At 42.9% G+C, this 25,059-nt stretch overlaps 1 protein-coding gene across 7 annotated transcripts in view; it reads right to left on the minus strand.

Annotated features, from left to right (window-relative positions):
• The window catches only part of CPQ (carboxypeptidase Q), a 293,319-nt gene that overhangs the window by 87,535 nt on the left and 180,725 nt on the right, over positions 1-25,059 (minus strand). For all 7 annotated transcript variants that reach the window (XR_012666912.1, XM_048841284.2, XM_075125038.1 and 4 more), the window contains one exon: positions 1,477-1,568. Coding sequence is in view for 6 of the 7 variants with exons in the window: in XM_048841284.2 (XP_048697241.1) it covers positions 1,477-1,568 (92 nt within the window). In the remaining variant the exon portion in view is untranslated. The remainder of the gene's footprint in view (positions 1-1,476; positions 1,569-25,059) is intronic.

A 25,059-nucleotide genomic window follows, 5' to 3' on the forward strand; every position in this document is an offset into this window, starting at 1 on the left:
TTTCACATCCCTGAGAGACTTTGCTATGCCGATATAAGCTTTCCTGAGTAGACCAGCCCACAGAAAACTGAAAAAAAATGACAGAGTGAGGAACAGACTGAAGGAGCAACTGAAATCATAATGACTGTCTCCGGAAGAAACCTGGGGAGAGGTTTTTGGGCCAGGGTGCAGGCTGAAAAGAGTGCTCTCGGTGCTGTAAGCAAAAGAAGCTGTTTCCTGCTATTTAATTCCTGCATTCAGAGACACAGGACTTTGTACTTCTTGGTCAATAAATAAAACTGTATCAAAGAAAATACCAGACTCCATTAATTTCTGCTTCCAACGAGATCATCAATGGAATCCTGAAATTTTACTAGCACTTGGGTCAAAAAAGGAGCAACAATAACATCATAAACGCTCTGCCAGGAATTTTTATTGCAAGACATGGATTCTGAAAAAACCTGCTGTCATGGTAGAACAAAAACTTTAAACACATTTTTCTTCATCAATTTCTTGGCTTTGCATTGCAGGTTTAAGCATTGTTGAGATTAACTACTACCAAATAAGGGATCACAAAACACAGATAAAAATCAGGAGTTAGTTATATGATTACAGGGTTAGCTTCCTACAAAATGTTTATATTTTGAAAATTGTTGGCTCCAGGACAGTTTTATGAAGTTATCATTCATGTCATGCAATCCTTTGAAGAGACAACTGTGCACAGCTAATATGGAAATAATATTATGTGATATTTTCAGCCTAATTACCAGTCCTAAAAAGGAGTTTTATAATTTTACTTAGCATAAATCAAAAATAGCTAGTGATGGCATTTAAAATGTCCTTGATCCCATACAGTAAACAATAATTGGCAGAAAGCATTTTAGATCATACTCACCATTAAAATGTTATATATCTGTGCTTCCAAAGAGAGTTCTCTCTTTACTAGTTTATTCATTACATTTTAGTGGACTATGCAACATGCAGTGAAACAGAAATGTAAAGGGTAAATTAAATGGATTAATATTGACAAAGTGTATGGATTGCTCACCCCATTTGAGGGCAGGCAGTTAGCTGTTTTTTGAAAGCCACAGCAGATATCCTCATGAAATATTCGCTTCATAACAGCTTTGTGACATGGTATGGTACATCAAGTAAAGTACCTGCAGAGCTTATCATACCCATTAACTTTTGACCTTCAAATGAGAAGTCCCTACCATTTTTCCCTTTTGCAATCCAAATGAATGTCTGAGTCAGAGAGTTACATTAACAAACCAATGGAAGAGAAGCACAAGAGGATGGAACTTCCTTTTTTTCTAAAAGGACTATATTAAAACACAGAGTATTTCACAACATCTTGCACATAAAGTTGTGCCTATGTATCTGCAGGCAGAACTGGACCCTATATGGTTAGACGAAGAGTCTGACATTTTGAAAATCTAGTATTCTCAGTCAAAAAAGCAAATACTATAACATGGATCATTTTATTACATTGTTTACCTTGTGTAACTGGTAGTACTGCTCAGCACCCACCCCTCCTGGTTCTTCTGCAGTCCATAGCACCAACCGCAGAGTTCTCTTGGGGCGGAGCCCTAGGACATACAAAATTAAATATGGCTTTTAGTCCCAAACGTTCTATTTGTCTAAACAATTCATGTGTTGGCCTCCATTTCCCCAGGGCAGCTGCATATGAATTTCCATCAAACAGCCACCTTTGCTCTATGACCGCAACAAAAAGCGAGCATTAATACTTTTACTGCTGCAGAGTAGAAGATGTATAGCTGGGGCCACTATTAGTGTGGTAGCAGGGGAAGCTGCTGTGTGTTACAGCCATCTGTACAGGCCTGAACAACAGAGGCTCCATGGTCACTTCCTTACCTAGGTCTCTTACATGGCAACATGTACTACTTCCCCTGTCATTCCTGAAATCAATCAACTAATCATACCGCTTTCAGCGGACTTGCTGGTAAGGATCCTCATTACCGTCACCTTAATTGAAGATATGCTATCAGATTTGTATGAGAAACTCTAACGGTTTTAAGTACTAAAGGACAGTAGGATATAATTTTGCCATTCATTACACATTACTAAGAATGAAATAGCAGAGAGAGCTGTACTTCAGATCCTGATATACAACCAGCTGCTGAGCATATGCAAAGCTTTTTAAAGCAAGGAAAGTGCAGGACAATTCTGTGAGAGCAATGAGAAAGGAGAAGCAGAAAAGTAGAGTCTACCCTGCAAAAGAGGGTATTGCTGTAACAGATCCAGGCAGATATAAATTCTGGTCTTTGATTTATGGTTAATTAATTCAGTTAATTAAATCTGGTAAATCAGTTCATGAATGATTATATTTATTCTGTGCATCAACATTTAACACTTAAAAAAAAATGCTTAGAGCTCCCCTACAGTATAATTTTTAAGAATGGTCAAGAAAAGGCATAGGGGGAAGCCAGTTGTGAAAAAGTTATTGGAACGTAGTCATGCACATCTCTTTCACTAATTATAACCACCACCATCCATTTTTCCCCACCTGAAAGAAATCAGGAATACAAACAGATTTGACCCCCCCCCATTAAAGTTCACTTTCAACATAAATGAAGAGAAGCAAAAGGTTTGCTATTAGAAATAACACATTAGGGACCCTAATAATTGAAGACAGACAACAGAAACAAAATATGAAAAACTTACACTTTCCATTATTCTGTAATTCAGGAATTACAAACAATAGAATCCAGTAATTAAAACTACATTTTCTAAATGCAAGTCACCTGACTCTAAATGCAGAAGAACCCTCATTTTTTAAAAACAACCCCCCCCCCAAAGTAATTACAACACAGGATTAGTCTCCTTCCTATTTCAAATCAGCCAGATGGCCAATGATGTCATATTATGACAATAATATAGATATCACATTGAAGTTAGCAAGACTATGGCCACAAAATAACCAAATGTGGCAGCAGCTTGGTTAATAAAAAAGGCCACTCTAAGTCATAAATCATTATCTGGCCCCAAAACCACATCAGAAGAGTGTGTGTCATGTTCCAAAGGGTGCTGAAGGTTAAGACTTAAGTGACAATTAGATACGATATTTGAAAGGTTGTTTTTACTTAACTATCACATCACAAAATACTACACACGGAGGGCCAAGTCTTCGTCCACTGCATAAAGTGTATATAAAAGGGCTTTGTGCAAGGGTATCTCTTGATGGATGGCACCAGAATTTTCCCTCTCTCCCTAGGCCGTGGAGCACCAGCACAGCTGCTGCTATACCGCAGAGACTTGTAGTAGCCCCTGCTGCCACTAAAGTTGCACTACATGGGTGAAGGGTTTGGCCAGTAGCTTCATGTGGTCATGTTCAAACCTGCACCCCTCCAATGGCTCACCCCTCATACTGCTGTGGTATGAGCTACTGAGGTGTTCTGTTCCCTGGCATAAAAGGAGTATGAGACCCTAGTGTGTGGCCCCTTCTTAGGCCTGTCATTCCACCTCTCCAGTGCAGTGGAAGAATAGTAGCTACACTGAATCTGGGTCCTTTCACGCCTGGAAGTGGGGAGAAAGGATCTAGCACTGAAGGCCTAAGAGGTTGCTGGGAGACAAAGATTTGGTTTTGTGTTCTACTGAATTGTAAAGTACATGTTAAAAATATAAGCTATTCAGGTTTGGGTTTTTTAAAATACAGATGAGGTAATTTAAATTCCCTCATTATCAGACTGTAAAAAGTCAGACTGTAAAAAGATAACAAATATTTCTCTACCTGATATTCAAAAATAACTCTTGTGACCACAGACTATCAAACAAATCCAATATTCACAAGTTAGCAGAATTGCAAAGAAAACTGCTCTGTGCCTGCTGTTATTAAAAAGGAAATTATTTGTTTAAGGCACATTCTTGTTAATCAAGTTTACTATGGCTTAAATAAGGGTTTTGTTTTAAAACACTGCTTCCTAGTAAGGTATAATCCACCAGAACAGCAAGAGATTTTTTTTGTTGATTAAGGCACAATATCATCTAGTAAAAGTATTGGTAAAATGTAATTTAGCCTAGAAAACCATGTTCTGTGATGATTAGAGTACACTATATGGAGAACTGTATGGCAAACTTCAAGCCAATCACTGCTTTAGTGCACAGAACAAAAGCATAAATAAAATAATGTGTCTCTGCTTTTCCACCTAGATAAATGATAGAATATACACTTTAAATAATGACAGTAGAAAAAGAAGATTTTTTTATTTAGATGTTATATAAACATAAAATAGGTCACTCTTGCAATCTGTAGCTGGTTATAACATTATTTTCTTGATTTATTAATGCAATGATCCTATTGTGTCCTTACTGATGCCATGTATACCTAATACCGGTATGCAATTCAAATGAAAGTGGAGGAACCTGACATTTGTTCAAACCATACAAAGTCAATATTCCTCATTCTGAGAGATGTAACGCATCCAAATAAGACTGTCTAGCACTGGAAGAATGTGGGCGGATAAGACAAAGATGATATCCAAAAGGGGATGGAAGGCACCCAAAGTAATAAATAATCTCTGCTTAATCATGCATAATTAAGAACACATCCAAGGTAACCACAGAACCCTCCTCTAGGAACAGATTCATTCAAAAGTCAGCCAGGTTCCAATACAGCAGAAAATTAACTGCACTGTGTGGAATCTCACCTTTAACTAGGAAAAGTGTTCATTCACTCACATTTTGAACAAGTCCCTTGACTTTATTCAAACACATAGGGCCGGATTCTGATCACATGTTTCAATGGAGTTGTTCCTGATTTACCCCAATGAGAGTAAGAGAATAGCCCCATACTGTACAAATGCTTGTCACACAACCTGGTTACCACACTAGCTTGGTAAAATGTCACAAAAATGCATTTTACCTGGGGTGACCAGATGTCCTGATTTTATAGGAAAGTCCTGATATTTGGGGCTTTTTCTTATATAGGTGCCTATTGCCCCCCTTGTCCCGATTTTTCATACTTGCTATCTGGACACCCTATTTTACCCCTAGTTTCTATACCCACATTGCCCACTCTGGGCAAGAGAAATAATAGAGGGGCCAGGCCCTCAGGATAAATTTTAAAAGCCATTTCAATCTACCTCATTTTTAGGGTGACTAGAGCTAAGTTCCCTCCAACCTGCACAGCTGTGCAGCAGGCTATCAAGGGCCACGCAGGCGGGGAGAGGTGTCTCTCTCCGGCACTGGAGCTGCCCCGGTGGGGAGAGGTGCTCTCCTTTGGCCCTGGGCTGCTGAGATGAGAGAGTGCTTGGGGGAGTCCTCTCTCTTCACTGCAGCGCTGGGGCAGCCTCCATCCCAAACCCCTCATCCCTGGCCCCACCCCAGAGCCCACACCCTGCGCCAGACCCCACATCCCCCAATCCTCTGCCCTAGCTCTGAGCCCCCTTCCGCATCCCAAACCCCTCATCCTCAGCCCCGCTCCAGAGCCCACAACCCAACCATCTGTCCCAGCCCCTGAGCCCTCTCCCACACTCTGAACCACTCGACCCCACTCCCACCCCACATCACCTCCATATTGGTGCACATGGTGCAAATTCATTCCACATATGGATGTAAAAAAATTAGAGGAAACATTGGACTGGAGGTAGAGGTGTGTGTGAGTTTCATGCCACCACTTCTGTCCTATTACATCCTAGATGCCAATGCAGTTAGTCGGCATTCCTCAGCATCTTTTCATTGGACAGTACTTTACTGTAATCACCCCCAAACACTGCAGTATCACTAATGTAAGATGCAATCCTTATTGATGTCATGTTCTCTTATCTCACTTAAGCAATCCTAAAGCATGCACCAACTTCAGTGGGAACAAGATCAGACCTAATATCAAATAACCAAACCAAATGAGTACATGAGAACCATTAAAAACCTGCCCTGTAATCACATTGAAAGTGTTTGCTGGATATTCACAAAAGTTAGTTTTATAAGATTATCTTTGATCTGAGTGGCCTCCCACACTGCAACCAAATGCATTAATAGCAGTGTTTATGCCATAATTAATTGAAAAGTTGATTGCTAGAAATATGGAGACATGTATATATGCACTATTTGTTAATCTTGAGTTGCACCTGGATGCATTATATATCTTGATGTGCTTATTGTTACCCCATATATGTTATTACAACCCTGGATTAGTTCCCCAGGTGAAAATGCACCATGCTGCTGTACTGGACCGAAATCACGGATCCCATGTGCTCCTAGTTTGGTGGAGCTGAGCAGAGTTTAGGTGCTGGGCCTCTAGGTACAGACACCCTTCTTGGGAGTCCAATTGCCTAGACCTTGAAACTACTGCTTTTGCTCCAAGCCTCCCCAGTAGCTGCTACACTTTCACAGAGTTCTAGTCAAGCTGTGGACCCTGTGGTTTACAGTTTCCCTCTTCAGAGGCTACATGACAGTAAAAGCAAGTAATACAACGACTCTGCAGAGGAATGTTTAAACGCACATATACTTAGACAGCAAACGAGCCATACAGGTCTATGGAAAAACAACAAAACCTGCACACAAATCCCTGCCTCAGTTTCCCCAACAGCCATGTGGGATTTAGTTAGTCTCTCTTCCGGGGGTTCAGGATTTATCTTCTCCTCCTTCTCAGCCATGTCTGCTTCTGATCTTAGTCTTCTCCCCTTTCAAAATGGCCAGCGAGAGCACCTCCCTTTTATAAATTTCCAATCCTCCCCGCCCCCTCCCCCGGCCTCTGCCCTTGTCAGATGAATCTCCTCAGTGACTTCAAGTCCCTCATCAAGCAATTGCTTGGCTGGTTACAAGCTCGCTTAGGGTATGTCTACACTGGCAAGTTTCTGCGCAACAAGTTATACCTCTTTCATTAAAGCTCTGGAATTAAAGTGCTGTTGCGTGCCCACACTGTGCTCCTTGTGACCCTGGAGCGCATCCACATTAGCAGCTCTTGCAACGACAAAGAGAGCAGTGCATTGTGGTAGCTATCCCACTGTGCAACTGGCCGCAGGGTGCTTTGGGAAGGGTTTGCAATGCCTCATGGGGAAGGCACAGCGTCACATGATGCAGGTTTCCCAATCCCATAGTTCCATGGGCATCCTACTACATTGCCAGCTGCTTTTCAACTGAAGTGTGCGGGGGAGAGTGTGTGACAGGGAGTGTGTGTGTGTGTGTGTGGAGGGGGGGGAAGAGAGACAGTGTATTTCGGGGGACAGAGAGTGTGTCAGCATGCTGTCTTCTAAGGTCAGACAGTGGCAAGAAGCAACACACACACACACACACACACCCCTGCCTCAGGGTTCAACAGCACAAGCATTCCACATTAATGGTTTGCTTTGTGTCCAGGAGCACAATATGCAATGGCTGTCAGAAACAGAGCTTTGAAAGGGGAGAGGTGCCTGTCTCCCGGGAAGCCGAGTTCAAAACAATGAGCAGAGCAGCCACTTGAGGGATTATGGGACACTTCCGGAGGCCAATTGATTGCTTTCTGGGCTGTAACGTGTTTACACTGCCAATACAGCACTGGAGCCTCTGCGCTTTGAGGCTTACGACTATCGTCGAGGTGGTTTTTTTGCAACGCTGCAACTGGGGAGTTTCTGCGCAAAAGTGGCTTGGCAGTGTGTACATGTCAGGAGTTACACTGCAGAAAGCTGCTTTACTGCGCAGTAACTTGCCCGTGTAGACAGGCCTTAGTTGAATGGTTGCATGGGAGGCTGCTAGCTTGCCACTTATATGAGTTCATTCTATTGGTGAGGAGAGCACACTGATATTTCTCCCTCTCTTGCACAGCAAGCATAAGGGCCAGGCAGAATTACAGGCGGAAGTCAGCTGCACCTAATAAAAAAAGCATAGCAGCAGATGTACAGATTGTGCCTGGGAACTCTGGAAGCTGGGATGCCTCCCAGGGCTCCCTCTGGGGTATTGCAGCTCCACTACCGCCACAGGGCTCCGCCTAAATGGAACACTTGAGTCTCCACTGAATACCAAACTGGTACAAATTACACTACATGACTACTTACTCCACTGTTTAAGCTACTGCTGTATTTGTTACAGAAATTTCCATGGAGCCGCACTTGCTTACACCAGCTTCAAGTTTGGCCCACTGTTAAATTTAGCATTTTTTTCCATTAGTAGCCTACTGTCTGGGTCTGCTTTTATAAAGTACATTTACGTATCTGAAACAAGATACAAAATGTACAGCATGTTCCATTGTTGTTACTCATTAAATCCTTACTGCATCCTCTATGTTGTTCAGGTTTGTAGGGTGATCTGGTTTCATTAGAATAAAGAGATTCACTGGATGACACTAGCATTTAAAGGCCTGGCAGGCAACTTGAGACATCTTTGAAAAATGCCTGATGCCAATAAAAGAGGAAGATCTAAATTCTCTGTGTAGAAAACACAAAAAGAAATGTACGACTACATGCTTGGTTAACAGAAGCCTCAGAATTAGGTGCCAAATGCATTCGTAAGATTTGTGTATGTTCAGGCACCAACATGGTTTCCCTAAGTAAAATTAAATGGTACACTAAATATGATTTCCTATGGGGGTTCTCACTGTGATATTAATGAGTTGTTTTCATAGTAGTTTTCTCCTGATTCTACTCATTTACAAAGGTGTAAGTTAGGAAAAACTCCACTCATCACTAGTTTGAATTAGTTAAGCAAGATAGGTTTCAGAGTAACAGCCGTGTTAGTCCGTATTCGCAAAAAGAAAAGGAGTACTTGTGGCACCTTAGAGACTAACCAATTTATTTGAGCATGAGCTTTCGTGAGCTACAGCTCACTTCATCGGATGCATTTTTCCATGGTATGCATCCGATGAAGTGAGCTGTAGCTCACGAAAGCTCATGCTCAAATAAATTGGTTAGTCTCTAAGGTGCCACAAGTACTCCTTTTCTTTAAGCAAGATAATAATCTTACATAGCAAAAAGTCTGTGTCTCTAACACCAGCATACTATTTGCGTCTGTGTCCCATCATCACTCTACTGTTCCCCAGAGTTGACACCTATGTTCTCCTTGTCTAATGGTTTGTATCTAGTAGTTTGAGGGCCCATTTATTTTCTCCCAAACACATAGTGCTGAGGATTCAACACTATTAATTAATATGCTGTACATCGTGCCATTCCTCTAATTCAAACAGCCTAATACCAACAATTAAAATTAAGTGCCTGATGCACATCCGATGGAAGTTCCTATTTATATTTGTCAAATGATAGTGGCCCATTTTAAAAAGGAATCCTTTGATCCTGGGTATGAGTTTAGAATCTGAAGTTGAACACAACCTCTTGCTTACAACCAGTTAAGAATTCATTGCAGGTGCAGGAAGGCTAGGAAACTGTCCCTTTTATGAGAAAAATCTATTCACATTAGAATAAAAGAAAAGGAGTACTTGTGGCACCTTAGAGACTAACCAATTTATTTCAGCATAAGCTTTCGTGAGCTACAGCTGCTGTAGCTCACGAAAGCTTATGCTCAAATAAATTGGTTAGTCTCTAAGGTGCCACAAGTACTCCTTTTCTTTTTGCGAATATAGACTAACACGGCTGTTACTCTGAAACCTCACATTAGAATAGCATTCACCTGATTGAATGACAACTTTAGGAGAACAGATAGACAATATTCAACTAAGTTATACAACATATACAATTCTTTTGCATGGCAAGCCCCTACCCTATAACAAAACAGAAGCTTTCCATTGACAGTCAATAGAACTAAGCACCCTAGGTGTTTTTGGAAATCCCACCTGTTCTGATTTTAAAAAGTCTCTTTGCATAATTGTGCAGAAAATTAGCAGGTGGGAGAAAGAAGGATTTTTTTTCTTCAAAATTAAGGGAGAAATTTAAAGGGTTATTTAAAACCATTAAAAAGAGAAAGAACTTGATGGAAAAACACATTTACATATTCCTATCCTTTAAAGCCCAACTTTGGATTACCAATATCCCAGTTAAGTTAAAAACTGGGAAAGGAATATACCTTTTTGGGTTGAAAAATGTAGCATGCGTGTGTTTTTTAAAGTAGATCATACAAGTTGCTTTGTTTGTTGCTGCTTTTGCTTTGTTTGTGTGGGTTATTTTATTATATTTTATTTTTGTTATGTTCAGGCCCAAAAGCAGGAGTAGACAGTGTTGGAGAAGATATTAGTGATAGGAATCTAGCAAAGATGCAGTGAATTCTGAAGATGGTTTGAGGGAAGAGACTGAGGATTCTTGGACCTCAGGAACAAGGGAGGCTGTTGCAGTCGTATGGGTTAACTTGAAAAGAAGCAGAGTCATGAGTGGGAAAACCCCACCAAAGGTGTAGTAGGCAGAATGTAGAGGAGAAGAAGAGGGAAAGGAGGAAGTGAAAACTGAGATATAAGCAGTGCTGATGAGAGCTCTGGAAGTGAGGACAAAGTTTAAATGTGATCTGGGAAGAGTCCAGTGAAGGGATTATAATGTGTGTGTTCGGTGAGAGAGAGGAAATTACACTGTCAGAGTGATGGGACAGGAAGATTATTTCAGCTGAGCATTCTGGATACACTTCAGAAAGGAGGCTGGAAAGGAGGAGGCAGAGCATGAGATAAGGAAAGTACATGGAGTATGGACAGAACAGGAGGGTTGGATTTTAGAAGTCATGTAGAGGAAGAAGGGAAACTGCATTTGGTTACAGTGTGAATGTGGGAAGAGAAGGACAAGGAGAAATGGAGAATACTCCAAAGACTTTGAGCTCAGTGGCAAGCAGCGAGAGAGAGGGGGAACCATGAATTTGTCATTTGTTATAGAGAACAAAGGGAACAGAGATAGGGGAGGGTTTAGGAAGGAATCATGGGAAGCTTACTTTTGGCATGCTTAGTTTTGGAAAGTGATGGGATATCCAGGAGGAAATGTTAGAAAGGCAGCTCCTTATGCAAGACTGGACAGGACAAAGGAGTAGATTTGTGAGTAATCTGTAATCATGGTCAGTGGTGGATTAGCCACTGGGGCCCGTGCCCAAGGGCCCCAGCCAACTGGAGTGCCCCTGCGCCCTGACCTGCTCTGTCTGCCCGGCATTCCCCAGCAGGAGCGCTGGGCGAGCAGAGCAGAGCAAGCCCCTGCACCCCGACCCTCTCTCCTGGTGGCAGTGCTGGTGGGGGGAAAGACTGCAGGCGGAAGGGGTGGGGAGAAGCCCCCACTTGCTCTGGTCCAGGGCCCCACAAAACTGTAATCCACCCTGATCATGGTAGCTAAAGCCATGTGAATGAGATCACCTAGGGAGGGGGACTATTGGAAGAGAAATAGGGAATCAAGGACAGAGCCCTGAGATCTCACCTGAAGAGAAGGACACTGAATGAAAATGGTGGGAAGAACCAGAACAATGGAGTCACTGAAGCTAATGCTTATTTAAGGTGCTCTTTTTACAGTGACTACAGGGCCAGGTTAAGTGAGTGTTACAGAGCAATATACTGAGTAGCTGTGCCTTCCTATATCTGGGGTTTTAAACAGAGAACCAATTAGTGCAGTGCCTCAACAGCAATACAATTCACACCCTCAAATACTTCCTATTACTCTCTCTTCCTGACTAGTAGCCAGTGTACATTTAAAACAAACCCCCCCAAAGTAAAATTATACACATAAAAGACCGAAGTGCTGTTTCAGCCACCTCCCTGCCCCTATGGAAGGTCCAGGTTCCTGAGCAAACCGCAACAAGCAGAGAGACATTCTCCACCTGTGATGTTCATTTTTTTCCGCTTGAGTTATCTAATTTGGGGACTCCCGTCCTCTCTTCCAGCAGCAGATTATTAGAAATACAGGAAAGCATTGTAAAAGTCTTGTAGAGCAGAAAATACCATGTCCTCTCACTCTCGTTCCAACACTTTACGAAGAGTGGCTGGGATGTTAAAGTAGTCTCAGCTCTGCCTCTTGCCTCTGTTGTACTTTCTGTTTTTGAAAAGTAGATTGGAAAAGCAGCTCAGTCCACACTGCCTTTATCTTCCCTCAGTCTTGATGACACAGACACCTGTCTAGTGCTAGGCTAGGCTAGGCTATACTGAAAATGTATAAATAAAAAACACCAAACAATGAGAACAAGATGATGCAGTGACCTCATTCTGAATGGTTCTTTGCATTTCAGTAGCTCCATTGGGTTTTGCACTTCGAAAAGGCTGAATTTCCCTCTTGCACCAAGCTTTTAAGACTTTTTTTTTAAAATATAAATAAAGAGCCGTTCTTTCACTTGAAGCTAGTGAGTACATTTGAGTTTGCAGTGAAGAGGAAGCCATCAGAAGAAAGGACAATAAGCATATAGGGGTCTGTTTGCCTAAATTTACCAAAGCAGCAAAATACTTTATGGCAGGACCACAAATATAATCATTCCTTTAGTATACTGTATTAACATGGGAACTAAGTATTCTGTTATTTTCTAGATGTGCAGTTCAGCTTGGATGTTAAAATGAAAGCATGAAGTTACTTTCCACACTTAAAATAAGAGCAGCACAGGGAAAGATTTTTCCTATTTAGCAGATTCAAAAGTTACTTTCTCCTTATATAAAAAGCAGTCACATACCAAAAGATGCAACTTTTGGAGGGAGAGTCTGTCAGAACAAGGAGGTAATATCAGGGATGCAGATATTTTAATTAAAAAGTAACTATTGTAAAAGGTTTCAGAGTAGCAGCCGTGTTAGTCTGTATCCGCAAAAAGAAAAGGAGGACTTGTGGCACCTTAGAGACTAACAAATTTATTTGAGCATACGCTTTTGTGAGCTACAGCTCACTTCATTGGATGCATTCAGTGGAAAATACAGTGGGGAGATTTATATACACAGAGAACATGAAACAATAGGTGTTACCATACACACTGTAACGAGAACGATCAGGTAAGGTGAGCTATTACCAGCAGGAGAGTGGGGATGGGGGAGGGTGGGTGGAGCAGAGCAAGCAATCTAAAATTATGTTAGATGAAATAGAATATTGCACCAACAGAAAAGGAATTACTTCAGTAAGAAGCATTTTAAATAGATAGCTTCAGTCCTCATGTATTAAGTCAGCGAATATGAAATAAGAGAATAAGAATAAGAGAAATGTGAATTGACACACGGGCTACAGCAAACGGAACAGAAATCTATTCTATGTAATACTTCCTGACTTATAGTTTTCCAGACACATTAGCCAAGGCCATAATTCAGGAAACAATTTCAATTACAATTTTAAAAAGTCTTAAAGGGACACTGTCAACTCCCATTCTTGTGAGTTCCAAAAATTTTAATATAGGTAGGACCTTGCAGTTCATGCCCATGTTGTTTTTAAAACATTCTTTTCAAGTGTAGTTTTCTCTGGGTTTGTCCACACTAGGAAACAGGAGTTTAGTTTTACCAGTGCTGACCACGGTTGTCCTTGTTAACATTTACAGCTAATCCAATTGCTGAAACCGTGCTATTTCTCATTGTACACATGGTCTCTCACATGTGTATATATATTGCACCTGTCAGTGTAGTTTGTGTGGGTCACACAGCCAGTGAGCGCATGCAAGCTTTATACGCAGGGATCCTAGTTTTCCATAATAAACCCCCCATAATTCTCTGATTAAAACCCCCCCATAAAAATCCATGTTTTCCACGATTAAAATGAAACGCTGAACTTTAGTTCCCTAGCCATAGTATATATAGGTATCAGTTGAACACATTTTATTGATATATTTACAATTTTTAAGCAAGTTCAAGGCTTACCAGTGCCATCAATCATTATAATAAAATAAAATTAATAGAACTGCCATTTGTATTTGTCTACCTTCAAATGTCATTTACAGCCTTGCTGCATAAAGTACAGAACAGAACATTACCATCAATGTGAAATGTAGTCCTTGCCAAACTCAGTGACACTGTCTTTAAGGGTGATTTTTAACATTTTTAGAACCTTTTCATAACTTTAATTACTCATGTCTGGAGGCTGAAGTGAAATCTGAGCTGCATTAAAACACAACCCCCTATAGATTGTTCAGTAACCTCTATACACCAGAAGCAATTTATTGGAATATGTTTAGCTAGGTAAATTTAAAGTGCATTCAAAAATCAACTACAACAGGAGGAACACGCACTGAATAAGTGACACTGGTATTTTCAGTAAAATTTAGTTAATAGTTAATATATGTGTGACACTACACCCCATATTCATGCTAGTAATATTATGATATAATTATGCATAATTGTGATGCATTTTGTACAAGATGGGTCTTATAATGTGTCATTGGAAAAGTTATGATTCACTGAATATGATTATCCTATTTGCATGTGTCAAGGTTCCTTCCCCACTCTGAACTCTAGGGTACAGATGTGGGGACCTGCATGAAAACCCCCTAAGCTTATTTTTACCAGCTTAGGTGAAAACTTCCCCAAGGTACAAACTAATTTACCTTTTGCCTTTGTACTTTATCGCTGCCACCACCAAACGTCTAACAGATATATAACGGGGAAAGAGCCCGCTTGGAAACGTCTTTCCTCCCAAAATCCTCCCAAACCCTACACCCCCTTTCCTGGGGAAGGTTTGATAAAAATCCTCACCAATTTGCATAGGTGAACACAGACCCAAACCCTTGGATCTTAAGAACAATGAAAAAGCAATCAGGTTCTTAAAAGAAGAATTTTAATAGAAGAAAAAGTAGAAGAATCACCTCTGTAAAATCAGGATGGGAAATACCTTAAGGGTAATTAGATTAAAAACATAGAGAATCCCTCTAGGAAAAACCTTAAGTTACAAAAAGACACAAAAACAGGAATCTACATTCCATTCAGCACAGCGTATTTTCTCAGCCATTTAAAGAAAACAGAATCTAACACATATCTAGCTAGATTACTTACTAAGTTCTAAGACTTCATTCCTATTCTGTCCCCGGCAAAAGCATCACCCAGACAGAGTGAGCCTTTGTTTCTCCCCCCCTCCAGCTTTGAAAGTATCTTGTCTCCTCATTGGTCATTTTGGTCAGGTGCCAGCGAGGTTATCCTAGCTTCTTAATCCTTTACAGGTGAAAGGGTTTTTCCTCTGGCCAGGAGGGATTTTAAAGGGGTTTACCCTTCCCTTTATATTTATGTCAATTACTATTAGACAGAGGGGATTTGGGGATCCAAACCCATTCTCCTTCCATTGTATTATAGTTTAAATAAATTGCCAAAATAATTGAAACCAGTGTGATTATATTGTGTTATTTTGACAAATAAAATATGCAGAATTTTATAATATTCTACGCATCATTTCTAATTTCTTGGTGAAGAATTCCCCCAGGAGTAAATATAACTACTACTGTGAGTTATTGTGGGAGCACAGGACAGCACATGGAGTAATATGGTTGTATTAAATTGTATGCAGTTCACTCTGAAATTAGTATTCACCTACAGCTATCTGCCATGGATCCTATTTAGTTTCCTTGTGTAAGCCCATGCTCATATGTAAGACAGTATGCAGTACACCCTTTAAAGTTGATATTTTCTTTCTTAATTGTGTATATCAGTGGTTCCCAAACTTGTTCCACCTGACCAGTAACTGCACAAAATAAAGAGATCTGGTTTCCATTCCTACCTCTGCTACACACTTCCTATATGACTTTGAGCAAGTCACTTAGCCTCTCTGTGCCTCAGCTCCCAATCTGTAAAATGGGGATAACAGCACTGCTCTGCTGCACAGGGTGCTGTGAGGAAATAAATACATTAAAGGTTGTGAGGCACTCAGATACTGTGGAGATAGGGGCCATAAAAATACTTGACAGATAAATTTTATTATTTCATGGGCTCTTGTTAAGAGGTGCAGAGATACCTGGTTTACTTAGCAAATACTTTCAGAAAGTATATACAGTTAAAAGCTGCTTCAAGGATATGACAAACAGCACTTAACCTCATACTTAGAGCTCACTCAACTATTTTGTTATGAAGCTAGCCTTTTTTTAAATTTAGGAAATTGTTTACAAACTGATATGATTTTCTTTCAATATTTGTGTGAGGCCAGTGGATTCACAACTACTTTACATTGGTCCTTTGGCCATTCTCTAAGTATCTTTTTTAATCTTACCCTCAGGAATTTGATAACTCAACTGTTTCAGTTTTACCAGTCCTTCCACCTTCCCCTTCCCTCAGAAAAACCCAAAAAACAAAAAATAAAAAGACAAACTGGAGCTAACAAGCAAATCAGCCAAACACATATACACAATGAACAGCTGAGAATTTCTTTATAAATACAGAGCCTTCCCATAGCTAGCACATATAATTAGTGACAACAGCAGATGCAAGACCACAACTGTACCATGGCTAGGTTCTGTTAGATCAATGGAAAAGTTTACATAGTGTTATTATTCAAACAACTTTGTAATAATCAATGAAAGTGCCTCATTTTAACAGAATCAACAGTGTACAACAGCTCCATCATATAAACAATCAATCAATAAATTATTCTAAAATTCATAATCCAAAATGCTCACCTCCCTTTAAAACAGTCTCACTTTGCCATTGATATTGGAAAGCTAGTTTTTATACTCATACATATGATAATTTACAAAAAACCAACAAAGCAATGCTGAGATGTAGCTTTCTATATCTAGAGAGAGAACCAAGACAGCACATTAGGAATCTACAGTAAGCAATAGAACTTATGCATGTGCAAACAGACAAGTCAAATTATGCAGTGCTTTTATATCCTCTCTGGACTAGACTGAGATCACAAACTCATTTCATTGGGATCCAAGCTGGATATGAAGGCAGGTCTTCATGGTTCAAAAGTAGTGTTTGAACTCACTGTTCTATAGCTAGCCCCAAAGTTAAACCATATTCTGTGTGTTTCATTCTAAACAAAGCTCAGCTTGGTTCAATAATTTATTTGTCACATAATTTATGCATATAGAATTTTGCTGTCATTTATTGTGGAATATTCTGTTCTGTGCATCTGAATTTGTAAATCTTGCATTAACAAACAGGCATGGGAAGGTCAAATGCACACTATGTTGGTATAACAAGAACTTATGTAATGGCAAACCAGAACAGAGGTCACCAGCAAAGACTCTAATAATTCCCGACTGAGAAAAATAGGACTTTGCCACAAGTTTTACAGTAAACAAAAATGCCACCCAACCTACTACCCGAGGAAATCAAATATTTCAACGAGGAGTGAGCAATGCATTTCATTCTTGCATGAAAGGAAACCTACTGAACAAAAGTTATACGACATCACTAAGAACTTGCCCTTAGCAGATACAAAACAGTACACTCTAAAGGGCAAAGTCAGCAAATAAGAAACTTGATATTATTTGGGGTGGGGGGAAGGGGAGGGACTATACATGATTTTTTCAAGAATCAAACAAAAGATGACAAAAAACAATTTGAAAGTAACTAAGAATTCCCCCATAGAAAAACTGAAAATGATTTTACCCCTCCTTCTCCCCAAAAAACAAAATCAAAAACAAAAAATCCCCAAAGCCATAAGCTAAATTACTTTTAGTCACAGACTTTACTCTATTTAAATCTTCTTTCTGCGGCCAGGAAAACAAGAGAGAAAGGTTTCAAATAAGCAAAAGGAAAGATGCGCTTATTTATTTATTGAAGTGTCTGGCACTTGTCATCGTTGTAGTATATGAGTGGCTAATAGCATAACAGAACACTTAACATCCTTCTCCCCCCATTACTTAAAGCTGCCCTATACAGAGAGTATACACAATCTGATGGTTAGAGCCCCAGATAAGCAAAACACTTAAGGACTTAGACCCCTGGGACTTAGACCCCTGAATAAGAACAGAAGAAGATGCTTAAATTGTCTGCTGAATTGGGGCCAAAATGCAGAAGTATTTTACACAAGCTAGTTTTCACAGTTGTGATGCTATAGACCTTTTATGGGCCAACTTTGAGCGAATCCTAAAAGTACCATCCTTTTGCAAGTGAGGCACATAGATGTAAGCAGTGTCAGAATGAGCTCCAACCTGACATCTGGTGGTGAGGTGTGGCAAGTTGTGGAAAAGAACTTCAGGGGCCGATCTCATTTGCATAGGCACACCCACCCTGCCTAGAATGAGGCCATAGCTGCCCAAATGGTCACTTTGGCTGCTGTGGGATCCCCAGTGTCTCTGTTATTGGGGCAGGAAGAATAAATTGTTATTACCCTGATTATGGGAACTGTGCTTGGAACTGTACTTGGCCTTTTGTTATGATGGAGGGACTCACCATCAACTAAGTAGCACTCGCTAGGCAAGGGTCATGGGTTTTAAAACTCTGTGAATTGAGAGAGGCTGGGGACAAGTATTAATACTTGGTGGCATAGGCCCCTTGGTGAGGGCCTTACATGCTAATTGCACTTCCTCCTCTCTCCACTGTGGAATATCAGAGCTAATTTTGATTCCATTAGGAGTCTAGTTACAGGCTGCTGAGCTCACTTTGGGCTAATGGTGCACCAGCACTGAGGCTCCCCTACTACAAGCTGAATTCACCAAAGAGCTGAACTGACTAAGAGCTGAAATCACTGAGCGTTGTGTTAAGTAGTGGGGGAGCCTGAAGATATATTGTGGAGCAGTTTGCGGGATGGCTGGAGTGCCTTGTGGACAGGCTGGTGGAGCAGTTTGTAGGATGGCAGGAGCTGTTGGTGGGATGCAGAGCAGTTTGTGGACCGGCTGGTGGAGCAGTTCGTGGGACGGTGGGAGCTGCTTGTGGGCCATGGAGCGGAGCTGAGCGAAGGAGTTCGTGGGGCGGCTGGCGGAGCGAAGCGAAGGCCTATGGAGCTGTGGGGCGGTCAGCTTCAGATCATGTAAGGTGCCTCTTACCCCCGTCCCATCTCCACCCAGGTTGGGAGGTAAAGTTCTGCAGATAAACTTTCAAACTCTGGGGCTGCCCTGACGAGGGACAGAGACTTTTGGGTCACTGGACTTTTGGGACTTTGGGTGATTTCGGGTTGCTGGACTCAAGAACCAAAGGGAAAGGGGCATGCCCCAATTTGCTTGGGGTGGGTTTTTTTTGCTCATGGGTTGTGTTATGAATCCTGTTGGTGGTGTTTCCCCAACATAATGCCACTTTGTTTCTCTCTGTTATTAAAAGGCTTTTTGCTACACTCAGACTATGTGCTTGCGAGAGGGGAAGTATTGCCTCTTGGAGGCGCCCAGCGGGGGTGGTATATATTTGTCCCAGGTCACTGGGTGGGGGCTCGAGCCGGTTTGCATTGCGTTATTGAAATGGATCCCCTAGATATTGAACCCGGCCCTTGTTGCTGCCAACTCTGACGGGCAGAAGGGTTACATTTTTGGGGGCTCGTCCGGGATGCCTGGGTCAGTACCCCTCACAAGCACCTGTTGAGTGATCTACTACATTAGGATACAATTTATATATTTTTTGTTTGTGCTTATATTTTGAGGAAATTACTGTTTGTATAATGGCTAATATGTCAGGTTTGTTGGGCCCTGGCTCAGCAGCTTCTAGCTCAGAGGCTGCAGCCTCGGCTGATGATTGGACAAAAGCTCTGGGGCAAACATTGGAAGAGGTTGTGCTGTCCCATGCTGCGTCAAACTCTTGTCGTAAGTTAAGATTATTTGCTGGGGAGGAGGAGTTTGAACCCTGGTAGAGCATACCACTGAAATGCTGCAAGAGTGTGCCGTACCAGATGCAGAAAAGCGAAGATGCCTCATAGAGAGCTTTGGCGGCCCAGCATTAGATGTGATTCGCACCCTGAAGCTCATTGACTCTGGGGTAGTGTGAAGGACTGCCTAGAGGCCCTTGAACACAACTTTGGGAGCGTAGAGGGCCCTGAAGACAGCTACTGTAAGTTCCTTAATTCCCGACAACAAAAGGGCGAGAAGGCTTCAGCCTACATACAGAGACTGGAGAGACTGCTTCAGAGAGCTGTCATGAGGGGAGCAGTGACTGCTGAGCAGATGGATCGGACCAGACTGGCTCAAATTGTACGAGGAACTCAAGTATCAGAACCCGATTCTACTTCATCTCCAGCTTAGAGAACGACAGGAACATCCCCCAAGTTACTCCCAGCTGATAAAAGAGGTCAGAGAGGAGGAAGAAAGGCAGGCAGCCAGTGAATTTTGGGAAGCCCAAACATTGGATCCAGCCAGCACAACACCACTGCAAACGGCCAGTGTACTGATGGTGAGCACCAGAGAGGAACTTGCCCAACAAATGCAGGTCCTGACGGAACGGATAGCTGAGCTGCAAAGTACCGTTGACCGAGTTAAGACTTCCAGGAATAAGAAGCCTCAAACTGTGGCGATTGAGAAGCCCGCACTTAGAGCCACCATCCCACCCAGGCGAAGGGGGAAGGGTCAGTTCTTCTGCTACCGATGTGGTCAGGATGGACACAGTGCTGCCAAGTGCCATAATGAAGAAAACCCCTCCTTAGTGTATGGAAAGCTGAGGATCAGTTGGGAGAGATCCGGTAGCTGCCAGAGGGTCTGGGGACAGGGACCCGCCAGGTCTTCAGGATTTGAAGATTCCCCCAGAAAAGACTGTCCAGCTGGGATCCCCGCAGGACTGATAGGGCCTCAAGCAGAGGTCATGGTGAGGATTGAAGGGGTGCAGTGTAAAGCAGTGCTTGACACTGGATCTCAAGTGACTATTATATTTCAGTCATTCTACCAACAGATGCTTAGGCACCTGCCTATACAGCCACTGACTGGCCTTGGCCTGTGTGGCCTCAGCATGGATGAATATCCCTACCAAGGGTATGTCATAGTGCACCTGGAATTCCCAGAGGAGGTTGCTGGGGTAAGAGAAGAGGTAGACACAGCTGCCTTAATATGCCCTGACCCTAAAGGGACTTTTGATGTGTCTGTGCTGATAGGGACCAACTCCAGTCTCTTCAAGGTACTCACGGATTACTGCAGAAGGCGGGCTGGGGACCAGTACCTGAATACCCTGATGATCCATACGCTTTGTGCTGAAGCCAATAGGAAAATTGAGAGCGCTAAAAGGGACACATCTGAGCTACCGCTTGGGGCACTGAAGTACGCGGGCACGACCCCCTTAGTAGTGCCTGCAAGGACGCAGCAAGAAGTGCTTGTCATGAGTACCTGTCTGAAAGGCAGTAAATGGACGTTAGCAATGATAGAGCAGCCGATGGGAGGAGAGCTCCCTGAAGGAGTGCTGGTCCCCAGTGGAGTCATAACTCTACCTGCTGAAGCCCAGGAAAGGGTGACTATACTGATTGCTAATGAAACGAGTTGTGATGTTGTTGTGAAGCAAGGACAAAAGATAGCAGACCTCTTTGAGCCTGAGTCGATTGTAAAACCCCAGTGTGAAACTCAAGTTCCGACAATAGACCCAGCAAAGTTTGACTTTGGAGATTCACCAGTGTCCGAGGACTGGAAAGATCGCCTGAGGAAGAAACTTTGTGAAAGATCCAAGGTGTTCTCACTGCATGAGTGGGATGTGGGATGTGCAAAAGGAGTAGAGCACAATATCAGACTACATGACTCTCGACCTTTCAGGGAGAGATCTAGGAAGATTGCTCTCTCTGAGATGGAAAATGTGTGACATCATCTTCAGGAGCTGGCTGCGAATGGCATCATTACAGAGTCCCGCAGCCCATACGCCTCACCCATTGTGGTAGTCCGTAAAAAGAATGGGAAAATCCGGATGTGTATTGACTACCGCACCCTAAACAGCTGTACTGTGGTCGACCAGTACACTATGCCTCGAGTGCAAGATGTCTTAGACTGTTTGCTGGGAAGCCAGTGGTTCTGTGTTGGATCTTCGAAGTGGATACTACCAGATCCCTCTGGGAGAAGAAGATAAGGAGAAGACAGCCTTCATCTGCCCATGAGGGTTTTATCAGTTCGAACGCATGCCCCAAGGGATTTCTGGAGCACCTGCCACCTTTCAACGTCTCATGGAGAAAGTTGTGGGAGACATGAATTTACTGCAAGTGTTAGTTTATTTGGATGACCTGATTGTGTTTGGAAGAACCTTAGAGGAGCATGAAGAAAGACTTCTTAAAGTGCTTGATAGGTTGATATGGTCTGAAGCTTTCAATTGATAAATGCCAGTTCTGCAGAACCTCAGTGAAGTATGTGGGTCACATCGTGTCCCAAGAGGGTGTGAGTACTGATCCTGATAAAATAGAAGCACTCACTGCATGGCCGCATCCAAGTAACTACAGAGAACTCAAGACCTTTCTTGGATTTAGTGGCTACTACCGCAGATTTGTGAAAAACTATGCTACGATTGTAAAGCCTCTGAATGATCTTACCAGGGGACATCAGTCAAGCAAGAACAAATCTAAGTCCAAGAATAAGGGGAGGTCACCAAAGCATCCTGTGCAGAGACACTATGGCCCCTTTGAACCATTTGGGCCACGGTGGGATGAGAGATGTGAAAGGGCTTTTTGAGAAATCATTACTTGCCTAACTCATGCTCCAGTCCTAGTTTTTGCTGACCCAAGCAAACCATTTATCCTGCATACTGATGCCAGTTTGGAGGGTCTGGGAGCAGTCCTGTACCAGGAAGTGGAAGGCAAACGTAAACCTGTAGCCTTTGCCAGCCGAGGATTGTCTGATAGTGAAACTCGCTATCCCACCCACAAGCTGGAATTTTTGGCCTTGAAATGGGCCATCACTGAGAAATTTCGAGACTACTTGTATGGTGCTCAGTTCCAGGTGTGGACAGACAACAATCCACTGACGTATGTGTTAACAAGTGCTAAGCTGGATGCTACAGGGCAGAGATGGCTGGCTGCCTTGGCTAGCTATTAGTTCAGCATTCAGTACCGATCAGGGAGAAGCAATGTAGGTGCAGATGCATTGTCCAGGCGTCCGCAGGCTCCAGAAGTTGCTGTGATACCCACAGATGGAGTGAGAGCTATTTGCAGTGTGAGTCGCCGAGAGCCAGAGGCCCGTGAGAGCCTTCAGGGATGTGTTGCAGAAGCTTTGGGCCTGCCCCCTGAATGCATGCCTTCTGCTTCAGTGAACTATATTGCATTGGATCAATCTCCTTTGCCCATGCTCAATGAGGCTGACTGGCAAGAAGCCCAGAGGCAAGATATTGACATTTGTGATACACTACTTGCCAAAAGGGAGGGGCGAAGCCCAGTTGCGGTTGTCCCACCTAACCCGGAGGGTAAACTACTATTGAGAGAATGGACCAAACTAAAACTGATTCAGGAAGTGCTACACCGAATGACCAATGACCCTTTACAAAAACAACAAGCACAACTAGTACTGCCAAAAAAATACAGAGCCCTGGCCATGAGGGCCCAGCATGATGACTCTGGGCATTTAGGGATGGAGAGGACCCTGGAACTTATTCGTAGTAGGTTCTATTGGCCCCAAATGGCTGAAGATGTTCGCAGGAAATGTGAGACTTGCGCTCGATGTGTTCAAAGGAAAACTCTGCCCACGAGGGCTGCATATCTCAAGAACATCACCAGCAACAAACCTTTGGAATTGGTATGCATTGATTTCTTGTCTGTAGAGGTAGACAAGAGGAATGTTGGGAACATTCTAGTAGTGACTGACCACTTTACACAGTATGCACAAGCATATCCCACACGTGATCTGAGGGCCACCACCGTTGCTCGAGTATTGTGGGACAAATATTTCTCAGTCTATGGATTCCCGGCTCGGATACACTCTGATCAGGGGCGGAATTTTGAGAGTCACCTTCTGAAGGAGGTCCTGAAGATAGCAGGAATTAAAAAGTCTAGGACAATGCCTTATCACCCCCAAGGAGATCCTCAGCCAGAGAGGTTCAACTGAACCCTATTAGATATGTTGGGAACTTTGCGACCAGAGCAGAAGGCAACCTGGAGCCAGCATGTCGCATTTCTGGTGCATGCTTACAATGCCACAAAGAATGATGCTACGGGAGTCACCCCATATCTCTTGATGTTTGGGCGAGAACCAAGATTACCCATAGACTTGTGCTTTGGTGTATCAGAGGATGGAGATAGCTATGAAACTCATCAGCAATATGTATCCCGACTAAGATAAAAGCTGCAGGATGCTTATCGCTTAGCTACCGCTGCGGCTCGGAAGAACGCAGACCGCAACAAACATCGATATGATGCTAGAGTGCATTCGCAGGAGCTCCAGCCGGGGGACAGAGTCCTGCTGCGAAATTTGGGTATTGGTGGCAAACACAAGATAGCTGACAGATGGAAGGCAATACCTTACCTGGTGATGGAAAAGCTGGGAGATCTGCCGGTCTACAAGATCAAACCTGAAGATGGTCCAGGGCAAATAAAGACGGTGCATAGAAACCTTTTGCTCCCTGTGGGGGAATTGGTAAGCACCCCTTATGAGATGGGTCATGACAGGGCAGCTGGGCAGAACAGAGGTGCTAGACCAAAGCCGCCATCCAACACAGACAGCGTGCCCTGTGCAGCTAACTTACCCCTATTCTGCACATCTGAGAGTGAGTCTGAGGAGGAAGACACAACACTGGTGTATCCTGGGATGGAGACAAGATTTCAGTCTCGATCAGCTGAACCAAACGAGAGTTTTCCCTCTTCTGCCCTAAACCCCATGGCAGAATTATTTAGGCCCCTTTCTGACACCCCGGTGCTGCTGATGAGACCCCCCTGTGATGACACACACAGGTTATTGGACAATGGGGACAGACAGGTAGAGGATGTCTTGGGCACCTTGGACCCTCCAGCGTTAGAACTAGGAGTGCAGGGGCCTACGCCAGTAGCCGAGGGACACTCCAGGGAAGCCTCTCCATCCGTCACTCAAGAGGATGTTCCCCCTACCTCGGCAACAGAGATTCTCAATAGACGAGACAGGGTGATAAGACCAGTGAAACGGTTAACTTATGATGCACCTGGGGTGACTAGTGAGGAGCCAATACATTTAGCCCACAGGCTTCTGGAAGTTAAAGTGGGCTTCCTGAGGCCCTTTGGAGGAAACCAATGAATTGGTATAAAGGGAGTGTGATTTGTCGGGACGACAAATTCTCGGCTGGGGGGAGGATGTAAGCAGTGTCAGGATGAGCTCCAACCTGACATCTGGTGGTGAGGTGTGGCAAGTTGTGGAAAAGAACTTCAGGGGCCGATCTCATTTGCATAGGCACACCCACCCCGCCTAGAATGAGGCCATAGCTGCCCAAATGGTCACTTTGACTGCTGTGGGATCCCCAGTGTCTTTGTTATTGGGGCAGGAAGAATAAATTGTTATTACCCTGATTATGGGAACTGT

Source organism: Caretta caretta, chromosome 2 (assembly GCF_965140235.1).
Source record: "Caretta caretta isolate rCarCar2 chromosome 2, rCarCar1.hap1, whole genome shotgun sequence".
In the NCBI taxonomy this organism is placed as follows: Eukaryota; Metazoa; Chordata; order Testudines; family Cheloniidae; genus Caretta; species Caretta caretta.